The sequence below is a fragment of the Saccopteryx leptura genome, chromosome 3 (genome assembly GCF_036850995.1).
Source record: "Saccopteryx leptura isolate mSacLep1 chromosome 3, mSacLep1_pri_phased_curated, whole genome shotgun sequence".
Classification (NCBI taxonomy): Eukaryota; Metazoa; Chordata; class Mammalia; order Chiroptera; family Emballonuridae; genus Saccopteryx; species Saccopteryx leptura.
The window spans coordinates 337137944-337151404 of NC_089505.1; the positions used below are offsets into that span (position 1 = coordinate 337137944).

Sequence of the window (13461 nt, forward strand, 5' to 3'; positions counted from 1 at the left end):
TCAATATAACTCTCAATGATCAGTCCATGATAGACAGCCCAGCTAGCAGTGCAAATCATCAAGATAAAGGTCCATTAAGGGCAACTAGCCATACAGTTCTTTATTAACGGACCTCAGCACATTTTAATAAGCGCTCTGTTACATGCCCTTTTTTGTCTAAAAGCAACAAGGTCAGGAAAGAAAATAGCAGAATTACAAAACTATGAAAGTGCTGGCTGAAGGAAAACCCGAGCCGAGGAAGCACTCTTAAATACCTAAGCATGGTGGTACTTCATATAGCGTATAACAAATCTATAGAACTTAGTATTTGAGAATGGCAGTAAGTACCGGTGTTCTTTAAAAATGGCATAATTTCAGAATGTCAGAGACACACATAGCTACTAATAAATTTGGAATACTTCAAATCTTCAAAATTGTCAAGGGAAGCCAACCTGAGGCCCCATAATGATGAAATCCTGGAGCTGATGCAGTATCTGATTATCGAGATCCCTAAGATCAAGATTCATGTTTTAAAGACTAATTCAGTGTAAATCAATCCCTATTCTTTTTATATCTTGAGCATACATTTTTTACTTTAATGAATGATTACACCTGGAACTGCACCTGCCTTAATAGTCTTCATCTTCTTTTCATGGGGGTGATTTTCCCTTACTGAAAGCAACCATTAGTTTCTTTTCTCTCACACAAGATTTAAAAGAGTCCAGCATTATATAACACATACAGGAAGGCCTACTTCAAGTTAGCAAATGAAAAATATAACTCCAAATGATGGTATGCACACTGACAGTAAGTGCACTGTTATACTCCATACAAAATGATGCCAGAAACTTCACAAACAGTTGATATTAGAAAACAATGGTTTCCAAGGAACTTAATCAGACCTTTTGAGAGTCCTAGAAATCTTTATTTTCAACAAGGGCTCCAATGATTCTAAGCTTTGATTAAAAGTGTGGTTTGTGGAAGCATCTTTGACCCTCATTGTGTCAGATGACAAATACCAAAAAATTAAATTACAAATCATGTAATCAAACAAAATTTTATTTATGTAAACTATTAAAAGACACCTAAATATGTTTTTAAAAATAAAATTGTGTATATATGGTTATATTCATAAAGATAAGTACACTAATCAAAAGCTGTACAACATTAACAGCAAATCCAAACATGAACAAAGATATTCTTATTCCATCCATGTTTCATCGAGCATCAAATACCACCACTGTATTAAAATGCATTAAGGACAAAAAACGTATTTAAGAACTATATAAAAAGACTTAATACTTCGAAGTCACTTTCTCTTGACAATAAGCTAGTTTGTTATTTAATGTAAAATGCTCAAAAGTATGGAATCCATCACTAAGAATGAAAACTGTAAATAAAATTTTTTTAAAAGGCATTTCAACTTTTATTACACTGAAGCAAGGTTAAAGGTGATAACTTATTAATTTAAAAACTATTGTCAATTACTATATAATAACTTGCTCTCAGTCTTGAAACTAATTTGTAAACCTCCATTTGTCCATTAGATAGCATGCATACATAGCCCATTTGTATTTGCCTTTCTATAATTTGGTCAATGAGTACTTAGTTATATGTAGATTCCCTGCAAAATAGACTAAGAAGAACAAAAATCAACTAGTATTATGATTATAAAGTATAGTATTACACAATGGCATACTGGTCCATGAAAAAGCTGATTATGTCTTTTTTTTTTTTTTTTTTTGGAATGAGTAATCCAAAAGTTACTACCATTTTTTACCAGAAATTACTCTTTATTAACCCAAGAATTAACTTCCTCCTACCTCATAGTAGAAAGCATAGTTTAAAGGATACATTGTTTAGTCCTTTTCTTGTACATTATTTTGTATCCACATTCTCTGCATATGATTGGATCTCTGGATTTTATTTCATTTTCGCTTTGACAGTCTACAAAAGAAAACACATTAATTCAGTATGTAAAAGGAAAACATTACAGACTAGCAAATTATCTTTTAACCACATTTTTCACCCTAAGCACTAAATAAAATATACTCAATCTCAAGGGTATGTGCATTATTACCAAAATGCTAAGGGGTAAAGAAAACAGAGTTTGACATACACTTTTCCTAGTAGAGAAAACGAAATCTTAAGAGGATTTTTATGGTTACTAAAGTGTTCTGCTTTATAACTTTAACTATGAGTGACTCATTTAAGCCAAACAGAAAATAATTTTTAAAAACTCGAGTAAAATACCCTTACTTTATGCAAATGCTACTCTTACCTCCACAGATATATATCATTGGCTGCTCCTTTGGGGGTCGGACATCCTCCTGGGTGTCCATTGTTAGTCCCTAAAATGAAAGATTAAAATACTGAATATCTCAAAAGGGTTCCTCACAAACCCAACCAGGCCTAATTTTTCTCAGAGAGAGCTAAAAAGGTTCCAATGCCTAAACCATACTTTTTTAAAAACTATGCATAGGTCTAAAGGACGAAACATACAAAAAACACCAGTATCGCGCAGTAAGCCCCAAACTGGACACAATAACAAATGTTATTTCATTTATACATTATTTTATTATAATCTTTACAGCACTCCTAGAAGGTATTACTTTTATCTTACAGAAGAAGAAGCCCAGGCTTAGAGCAGTTAATATGTGTAGGATTACCAGGAGGCAGAGGAATTAAGAACTCAAGTTCTCATTCAGCCAAAGCACAAGTTTTTTTCCAAAGTTCTGCAGAATGCAGTAAAAAAATTACCTCTCAACAGAGACACGCACCAGAAGATGAGGGAAGAATACTAAAATCACTCCCAATAGCTAAAACAGCTAAACTGAAAGAAGCCAGGCAAATGGCTAACAGCATCCACCCTATTCCCAGTCTCTCCCAAATCTAACCCCATCCGGGACCTTTAAGCTCCAAACGTTTTTCCAGTCTGGGCTCAATTACACCCCTACAAATCCCAACCAGTAAACCTCCTACCCACCATAACACACAACGCGGAGAAACTAACTCCTCTCTTTGCACTTGCAAACCGGATTGCGACTCGGCGTTGAGTCGCAACTGACTTCCGGCGCTGGCGTGTGATGCTTGGAATCTCCGCCCCTGCCCCCATTGTTCCTTCCGGTTTGGGAGTGGCAGAGGGTCCCAGACTGAGCGTGAGAGATAGGCGGGTATTTTCTGACATTGGACCATGGAAATTTGTTTGCCTTTGTCTGTTTTCATTTATCAGAAAAGTAAAGCAGAGATGACATCAGAGCAATGGCGCGGTAGGAAGCAATACCAATAAATCTCCCCCAAAACTCAACAAGATCTTCAACCAGAAACAGAAAAACCTATCCTTGGAGCCTCCAGATGTTTCGCAATACACCCGAAGGTATGGTCAAGTGAAAAATTGGCTAAATATATAATCAAACCCCGAAGGAAATAGGGAGTAAGAAATGCTCCGCCTTCCTCACTAACCTAAACAGGGCTGCTTTCACTAGGAACTGAGAATATAGAAACTAAGGCGGGCAAAGGGGGTGAATAGATCCAGGCCGCGGCACAAATGGCTGAACCAGGCTGTGGCACGGAGATCCAAGCCGAGGAAAAACTGTTCTTGTGGCAACCCAGGCAATACAAGCTAACACTCGCGCCAAACCCAGACAAAGAAAGACAAGCGGGGCAGCCATTTTCCCTGATCTCCGGGTCGGCACGCGCAAATAGTGGGCGAGAGATTCCTCTGAGTGCCTCAGCAGTGGGCACTCGTGTTACCCCACAGAGAGGGAGAGTCAGGGGCCTTTGTGTGCGGAATCTCTGGGCTGCCCCAGAGCCCTGAAAAAGCTGTGCACGGGAAGGAGCGAGAGCCAATTCCAATGCTAGAACTTTTCTGTACGGGTGGGGGTTTCACTCAGAGGGAGACACAGCCAGCCTGATATCCTGGTCGGCACGCACGAAGAGTGGGCAAGAGACTCCTCCCAGCACCTCAGGAGTGGGTGCCCGTGTTATCCCACAGAGGAGCAGAGTCAGGGGCCTTTGTGTGGGCCAAAAGCGGAATCTCCAGGCCACCACAGTGCCCTGAAAAAGCCACGCACAGGAAAGGAGTGAAAGCCAATTCCAATGCTGGAACTTTTCCGTGCGGGAGGAGGTTTCACTCAGAGTGTGAGACTGCCGGCCTGATATCCTGGTCTGCGCACGCAGATAGTGAGCGAGAGTTTCCTCCAAGCGCCTCGGGAGTGGGCACCAGCCCGTGTTACCGGACAGAGTGGCAGAGCCAGAGGTCATTGAGTGGGCGGAAGCCCCGTCTGATTATGCTAGCAGCTCTGACTGACTGAGCCTTACCCAGAGCCCTGTGCTGAGTGGGAATAGAGTGGGGAGTTGCCAGCTTTTTGAGCCTCTTACTATCCAGGCAGAGGCAGCAGCAACCCCATAGCTGGATTATCAGGCTACTAATTGAGGAAGGAAAGACTAGGAGAAAGGCTCCAGGAACACAGACTCTCTCACTGTCAGAGCCTATAAATGCTAATGAGCCTCGACTGCCAACAAGACTGAAGCACAATACATGACATCGCCATAGAGACTTATCAACTGCAAACCTCTACCTGAGCGTGCCAAAGGGGCAGAACCCGGGGTACAGAGTCACCGACCAGGAAGAGGGAGAGAAAAGAAAAAGCAAGAAGATAACCTCTCAAAATCAAGAATAATCTGCAGACTTTATAACCTATCCCATTTTATTATATTTGTTCGTTTGTTTCTCTTATCTTCATTCTTGATATTTTTTTTCCTCCTCCAATTTGGCCAATTAACTCTCTGCTGGTCTTACTCTCTCCTCTCCTTGAACTACACTACCCATAAGTGTTACATCTCCCATTATCTTTTCTTTCCTCTTCCTTTCTCTTTATGAGGGTTGCACTCCAAAACCCTTAACTCTCTCTCTCTCTCCTCCTTTTTCTTTTTTCTTCTTTTAGTGGTTCCCTCTTCTTTCTCTCTCTCTCTCTCTCTCTTTCTTTTCTCCCTCTATATTAGTTTCTTCCTTTCTCCTTTACATCTCCTCTCATTCAAACCTCAATAACAAACAAATTATCTTATCTGGGACTCAAACTTATGTTTGTGGCATTTTGGGGGGTTTTTACTTCACCTTTTTAACTCACTAGCAGTGCTCCCATCCCTGGCTCTCCATTTTATCTAGTTCTTGTTCCACTAAATAAAATAGTAATTTTTTAATTTGTCCCCCCCATTTTCCTGTTTCCCTCTTATTCCTCTCATCATAACTCTTAGTCAACCAACACCTAAAAGCAAATCATTTTATTCTTGACCCAAATTTTTTTCTTATTTTCTTTTTGTGGGTCCATACCCCCCTTTTTTTGTTTGTTTGTTTTTTGTTTTTTTCCCCTTTATTACTTCTCCCCAATTCAGGCCCTCCATTACAGGCATTGTTTGTTATAATTCACAGTTCACCACAAGATTATCTCAAGAAAGAGGGGAGAGGAGAGAAGAGGAAAAAAGGAGGGGGCGTATAATTTCCTTTTTTTTAATTTTTATTTTATTTTATTTTTCTTTATTTAATTATTAATTTTTTAAAAAAACAACAACTTTTTTTGATTTTTGATTTTTTAACTTTTAATTCTTTATTAAATCTCATTAATACTATCAACAAAACCACCCTCAGATTCCATTAAGGAAGAGAAAATCGAATATCATGGATACAAAAGAAAGAGAGGTAACCCAGCTAGATGAGGAAAAATCTATGGAGAAAAAATTTAATATATTGGAAACCTTGGAGCTAAATGACAGAGAATTCAAGATAGAAATTCTAAAAATCCTCCAAGATATACAAGAAAACACAGAAAGGCAATTTAGGGAGCTCAGAAAACAACTCAATGAACACAAAGAATATATTTCGAAGGAAATTGAAACTATAAAAACAAATCAAACAGAGATGAAAAACTCAATTCACGAGCTGAAAAACAAAGTAACAAGTTTAGCTAATAGAACAGGTCAGATAGAAGAGAGGATTAGTGAAATAGAAGACAAGCAACTTGAGGCACAACAGAGAGAAGAAGAAAGAGACTCAAAAATTTAAAAAAATGAGATAGCCCTATAAGAATTATCTGACTCCATCAAAAAGAATAACATAAGAATAATAGGTATATCAGAGGGAGAAGAGAGAGAAAATGGAATGGAGAACATACTCAAACAAATAATAGATGAGAACTTCCCAAGCCTGTGAAAAGAACTAAAGCCTCAAATTCCAAAAGCAAACAGAACTCCGAGTTTTCTTAACCCCAACAAACCTACTCCAAGGCACATCATAATGAAATTGGCACAAACCAATGGCAAATAAAAAATTCTCAAGGCAGCCAGGGAAAAGAAGAATACAACATATAAAGGAAGGCCCATTAGATTATCATCAGATTTCTCAGCAGAAACTCTACAAGCTAGAAGAGAGTGGACCCCAATACTTAAAGTCCTGAAAGAGAGGAACTTTCAGCCACGAATACTATACCCATCAAAGCTATCCTTCAAATATGAAGGAGAAATAAAAACATTCACAGATACAGAAAAGATGAGGGAATTTATCATCAGAAAACCCCCACTCCAGGAATTACTAAAGGGGGTTCTCCAATCAGATACAAAGAAAAAAAAAAAAAAACAAAGCCACCAATAAAAGCTCCAAGAAGAACACAATAAAACAAAATTTAAACTGTGACAACAACAAAAAGAAAGGGCGGGAGAGGATGGAGATTAACAGTAGCAAAGGACGATGGAGTGCAAAAGTACTCACAAAATAGTTCGGTACAATGAACAGGGTAGGACCCTTTTCATTACTTAAAGGTAACCACCATTGAAAAAAACCACCACAGAAGCACATGAGATAAAAAAGATAGCAACAGAGGAAAGATGTATGGAATACAACCAAATAAAAACAAAAGATAGAAAAATGAAAGAGAAGGATCAAACAAGACACAAAACTAACAGAAAGCAATATATAAAATGGCAATAGGGAACTCACAAGTGTCAATAATTACACTAAATGTAAACGGATTAAACTCACCAATAAAAAGGCACAGAGTAGCAGAATGGATTAAAAAAGAAAATCCAACTGTATGCTGCCTACAGAAAACTCATCTAAGTAACACGGATAAAAACAAATTCACAGTGAAGGCTGGAAAACAATACTCCAAGCAAATAACATCCAAAAAAAAGCAGGTGTAGCAATACTCATATCTGATAATGCTGACTACAGACAGCAAAAGTACTCAGAGACAAAAATGGCCATTTCATAATGGCTAAGGGGACACTGAATTAAGAAGACATAACAATTCTTAATATATATGCACCAAACCAAGGAGCACCAAAATATATAAGACAGCTACTTATTGACCTTAAAACAAAAACTGACAAAAATACAATCATACTTGGAGACCTCAATACACCGCTGACGGCTCTAGATCGGTCATCCAAACAGAGAATCAACAAAGACATAGTGGCCTTAAACAAAACACTAGAGCACTTGGATATGATAGACATCTACAGGACATTTCATCCCAAAGTGACTGAGTATACATTTTTCTCCAGTGTACATGGATCATTCTCAAGAATTGACCATATGTTGGGCCACAAAAACAACATCAGCAAATTCAGAAAAATCGAAGTTGTACCAAGCATATTTTCTCATCATTAAGCCTTGAAACTAGAATTCAACTGCAAAAAAGAGGAAAAAATCCCACAAAAATGTGGAAACTAAACAACATACTTTTAAAAAATGAATGGGTCAAAGAATAAATAAGTGCAGAGATCAAAAGATATATACAGACTAATGAAAATGACAATACGACATATCAGAATCTATGGGATGCAGCAAAAGCAGTGATAAGAGGGAAGTTCATATGACTTCAGGCATATATGAACAAAGAAGAGAGAGCCCAAGTGAACCACTTAACTTCACACCTTAAGGAACTAGAAAAAGAAGAACAAAGACAACCCTAAACCAGCCGAAGAAAGGAGATAATAAAAATCAGAGCAGAAATAAATGAAATAGGGAACAGAAAAACTATAGAAAAAATTAATAGAACAAGGAGCTGGTTCTTTGAAAAGATCAACAAAATTGACAAACCCTTGGCAAGACTTACCAAGGAAAAAAGAGAAAGAACTCATATAAACAAAATCCAAAATGAAAGAGGAGAAATCACCACGGACACCATAGATATACAAAGAATTATTGTAGAATACTATGAAAAACTTTATGCCACCAAACTCAACAACCTAGAAGAAATGGATAAATTCCTAGAACAATATAACCTTCCTAGACTGAGTCAAGAAGAAGCAAAAAGCCTAAACAGACCTATTAGTAGAGAAGAAATAGAAAAAACCATTAAAAACCTCCCCAAAAATAAAAGTCCAGGCCTGACAGCTATACCAGCGAATTTTATCAAACATTCAAAGAAGACTTGGTTCCTATTCTACTCAAAGTCTTCCAAAATATTGAAGAAGAAGCAATACTTCCAAACACATTTTATGAGGCCAACATAACCCTCATACCAAAACCAGGCAAGGATGGCACAAAAAAAGAAAACTACAGACCAATATCTCTAATGAATACAGATGCTAAAATACTAAACAAAATACTAGCAAATCGAATACAACAACATATTAAAAAAATAATACATCATGATCAAGTGGGATTCATCCCAGAATCTCAAGGATGGTTCAACATACGTAAAACGGTTAACGTAACACACCATATCAACAAAACAAAGGACAAAAACCACATGATCTTATCAATAGATGCAGAAAAGGCTTTTGATAAAATACAACACAATTTTATGTTTAAGACTCTCAACAAAATGGGTATAGAAGGAAAATATCTCAACATGATAAAGGCCATATATGATAAACCATCAGCTAACATCATATTAAATGGCACAAAACTGAAGGCTTTCCCCCTTAAATCAGGAACAAGACAGGGTTGTCCACTCTCTCCACTCTTATTTAATGTGGTACTAGAGGTTCTAGCCAGAGCAATCAGACAAGACAAAGAAATAAAAGGCATCCATATCGGAAAAGAAGAAGTAAAGGTATCACTTTTTGCAGATGATATGATCCTATACATAGAAAACCCTAAAGAATCCACAAAAAGACTACTAGAAACAATAAGCCAATACAGTAAGGTTGCAGGATACAAAATTAACATACAGAAGTCAATAGCCTTTCTATATGCCAACAATGAAACAATTGAGAACGAACTCAAAAGAATAATCCCCTTCACGATTGCAACAAAAAAAATAAAATACTTAGGAATAAACATAACAAAGAATGTAAAGGACTTATATAATGAAAACTATAAACCATTGTTAAGGGAAATTGAAAAAGATATAATGAGATGGAAGAATATACCTTGTTCTTGGTTAGGAAGAATAAATATAATCAAGATGGCCATATTACCCAAAGCAATATACAAATTTAATGCAATTCCCATCAAAATTCCAATGACATTTTTTAAAGAAATAGAGCAAAAAATTATCAGATTTATATGGAATTATAAAAAACCCCAAATAGCCAAAGCAATCCTAAAGAAAAAGAATGAAGCTGGGGGCATTACAATACCTGACATCAAACTATATTATAGGGCCACGACAATCAAAACAGCATGGTATTGGCAGAAAAGTAGACACTCAAGCCAATGGAACAGAATAGAAAACCCAGAAATAAAACCACATATATATAGTCAAATAATTTTTGATAAAGGGGCCAACAACACACAATGGAGAAAAGAAAGCCTCGTCAATAAATGGTGCTGGGAAAACTGGAAAGCCACATGCAGAAGAATGAAACTGGACTACAGTTTGTCCCCCTGTACTAAAATTAACTCAAAATGGATCAAAGATCTAAACATAAGACCTGAAACAATTAAGTACATAGAAGAAGACATAGGTACTAAACTCATGGACCTGGGTTTTAAAGAGCATTTTATGAATTTGACTCCACAGGCAAGAGAAGTGAAGGCAAAAATTAATGAATGGGACACTACATCAGACTAAGACGTTTTTGCTCAGCAAGAGAAACTGATAACAAAATAAACAGAAAGCTAACTAAATGGGAAATGATATTTTCAAACAACAGCTCATATAAGGGCCTAATATCCAAAATATACAAAGAACTCATAAAACTCAATAACAAACAAACCAACAATCCAATAAAAAAATGGGAAGAGGACATGAACAGACACTTCTCCCAGGAAGAAATACAAATGGCCAACAGATATATGAAAAGATGCTCATCTTCTTTAGCTATTAGAGAAATGATAATCAAAACTGCAATGAGATACCACCTCACACCTGTTAGATTAGCTATTATTAACAAGACAGGTAATAGCAAATGTTGGAGAGGCTGTGGAGAAAAAGGAACCCTCATCCACTGTTGGTGGGAATGTAAAGTAGTACAACCATTATGGAAGAAAGTATGGTGGTTCCTCAAAAAACTGAAAATAGAACTACCTTATGACCCAGCAATCCCTCTACTGGGTATATACCCCCAAAACTCAGAAACATTGATATGTAAAGACACATGCAGCCCCATGTTCATTGCAGCATTGTTCACAGTGGCCAGGACATGGAAACAACCAAAAAGCCCATCAATAGACGACTGGATAAAGAAGATGTGGCACATATACACTATGGAATACTACTCAGCCATAAGAAATGATGACAGCGGATCATTTACAGCAAAATGGTGGGATCTTGATAACATTATATGAAGTGAAATAAGTAAATCAGAAAAAAACAGAAACTGCATTATTCCATACGTAGGTGAGACATAAAAGTTAAACTAAGAGACATTGATAAGAGTGTGGTGGTTACGGGGGGAGGGGAGAAAGGGAAAGGGAAAGGGGGAGGGGGAGGGGCACAAAGAAAACTAGATAGAAGGTGACAGAGGACAATCTGACTTTGGGTGATGGGTATGCAACATAATTGAACGACAAGATAACCTGGACTTGTTATCTTTGAATATATGTATCTTGATTTATTGATGTTGCCCCTTTAAAAAAATAAAATTATTAAAAAAAATTATTTTCTGTTTGGCTTAAATGAGTCACTCATCATTAAAGTTATAAAGCAGAACACTTTAGTAAATATAAAAATCCTCTCAACATTTCATTTTCTCTACTAGAAAAAGAGCGTGCCAAACTCTATTTTCTTTTTTCCCTTAGCATATTGGTGATAACAGATACCCTTGAGATTGACTATTTTTCAGTGCTTTAGGTGAAAAGTTTGGTTAAGATAATTTGCTAGTCTTTAATATTTTCCTTTTAGATCCTGAATTAATGTGTTTTCTTTTGTAGACTGTCACAGAGAAAATGAAATAAAATCCTGGGGACCAATCAGATGCAGAGAATGTGGACACAGAATAATGTACAAGAAAAGGACTAAACGATGTATCCTTTAAACTCTGCTTTCTAATATGAGGTAGGAGGAAGTTACGAATGCTTGGGATGATAGTCAAAGACTAATTCCTAGTAAAAATGGTAGTAACTTTTGGATTACTCATACCAAAGAAGAGACATGATCAGCTTTTTCATGGACCAGTATGCCAGTGTGTAGTCACATACTATATATAGTCTGAAAACTACTTGATTTTTGTTCTCATTAGTCTATTTTTCAGGGAATCTGCATATAACTAAGTACTCATTTACTAAATTATAAAAAGACAAACACAAATGGGCTAATGGACAAATGGAGGCTTACAAATTAGTGGAAAGAGTGAGAGAAAATTGTTATATTGTAATTGACAATAGTTTTTATCTTTTTTTTTTTTTTTTTGTATTTTTCTGAAGTTGGAAACGGGGAGGCAGACAGACTCCTTCATGTGCCTGACCGGGATCCACCAGGCACGCCCACCAGGGGGCGATGCTCTGTCCATCTGGGGCGTCGCTCTGTTGCAACCAGAGCCATTCTAGCCCCTGAGGCAGAGGCCATAGAGCCCTCCTCAGAGCCCGGGTCAACTTTGCTCCAATGGAGCCTTGGCTGTGGGAGGGGAAGAGAGAGACAGAGAGGAATGAGAGGGGGAGGGGTAGAGAAGAGATGGGCGCTTCTCCTGTGTGCCCTGGCCGGGAATCAAACCCGGGACTCCTGCACGCCAGGCCGACGCTCTACCACTGAGCCAACCGGCCAGGGCCAATTGACAATAGTTTTTAAATGAATAAGTTATCACCTTTAATATTGCTTCAGTGTAATAAAAGTTGAAATGGCTTTTTAAAAATGTTTATTTCCAGTTTTCATTCTTAGTGATGGATTCCATACTTTTGAGCATTTTAGATTAAATAACAAACTAATTTATTGTAAAGAGAAAGTGACTTTGAAGTATTAAGTCTTTTACATAATTCTTAAATAATTTTTTTGTCCTTAACTCATTTTAATACAGTGGTGGTGTTTGATGCTCGATGAAACATGGACGGCAGAGGAATATCTTTGTTTGAGTTCAGATTTGCTGTTAATGTTGTATAGCGTTTGATTAGTGTACTTATTTTTATGAATATAACCATATACACGATTTCATTTTTAAAAACTTTAGATATCCTTTGATAGTTTACATAAATAAACTTTTGTTTGATTACATGATTTGTAATTTAATTTTATAGTATTTATCATCCGACACAAGGAGGGGTAAATATGCTTCCCCAAACCACATGTTTAATCAAAGCCTAGAATTGTTGGAGCCCTCATTAAAAATAAAGATTTCTAGGGCTCTCTAAAGGTCTGATTAAATTCCTTGGAAGCCATTGTTTTCTATTATCATCTGTTTGTAAGGTCTCTGGCATCATTTTGTATGGAGTCTAACAGTGCTCTTTCTGTCAGTGTGCATAGCATCATTTGGAATTATATTTTTCAAATGTTAACTTGAAGTAGGCCTTTCTGTATGTGTTATATAATGCTGGACTCTTTTAAATCTTGGGTGAGGGAAAAGAAACTAATGGTTGCTTTCAGTAAGGGAAAATTACCCCCATGAAAAGAAGATGAAGACTATTATGGCAGGTGCAGTTCCAGGTGTAATCATTCATTAAAGTAAAGAGATCTGCTCTCGCCTGACCTGTGGTGGTGCAGTGGATGGAGCATCAACCTGGAATGCTGAGGTTGCCGGTTCGGGGCCCTGGGTTTGCCTGGTCAAGGCACATATGGGAGTTGATGCTTCCTTCCTGCTTCTCCCCCCCTTCTCTCTCTCTCTCTCTCTCTGTCTTCTCTAAAAAAATGAATAAATAAAAATAATTGAAAAAGATATCTGCTCTGAAGGTATAAAAAGAATAGGTATTAGTTTACACTGAATTCATCTTTAAAACATTAATCTTGATTTTAGGGATATTGATAATCAGATACCTCATCAGCTCCAGGATTTCATCATTATGTAATGTCATGTTGGCTTCCCCTGATGTTAATTATGAAGATCTGAAATATTCCAAATTTATTAGCAGCTATGTGTGTCTCTGACATTAAAAAAAATTATGCTATT

At 37.0% G+C, this 13461-nt stretch overlaps 2 protein-coding genes across 2 annotated transcripts; one reads left to right on the forward strand and one right to left on the reverse strand.

Moving 5' to 3' along the window:
- Positions 1 to 1196: 1196 nt before the first annotated feature.
- Positions 1197 to 2325, reverse strand: LOC136401276 (DNA-directed RNA polymerases I, II, and III subunit RPABC4-like). The gene is made up of 3 exons (XM_066379236.1): positions 2261 to 2325; positions 1834 to 1926; positions 1197 to 1219 (listed from the first exon to the last, which is right to left on the reverse strand). Exons 1-3 carry the CDS (start codon positions 2319 to 2321, stop codon positions 1197 to 1199), a joined length of 177 nt encoding a protein of 58 aa, XP_066235333.1. The 5' UTR covers positions 2322 to 2325.
- A 988-nt stretch (positions 2326 to 3313) lies between these two features.
- Positions 3314 to 12535, forward strand: LOC136401275 (DNA-directed RNA polymerases I, II, and III subunit RPABC4-like). The gene is made up of 3 exons (XM_066379235.1): positions 3314 to 3355; positions 11300 to 11392; positions 12379 to 12535. Exons 1-3 carry the CDS (start codon positions 3334 to 3336, stop codon positions 12399 to 12401), a joined length of 138 nt encoding a protein of 45 aa, XP_066235332.1. The 5' UTR covers positions 3314 to 3333; the 3' UTR covers positions 12402 to 12535.
- The last annotated feature ends 926 nt before the right edge of the window (positions 12536 to 13461 follow it).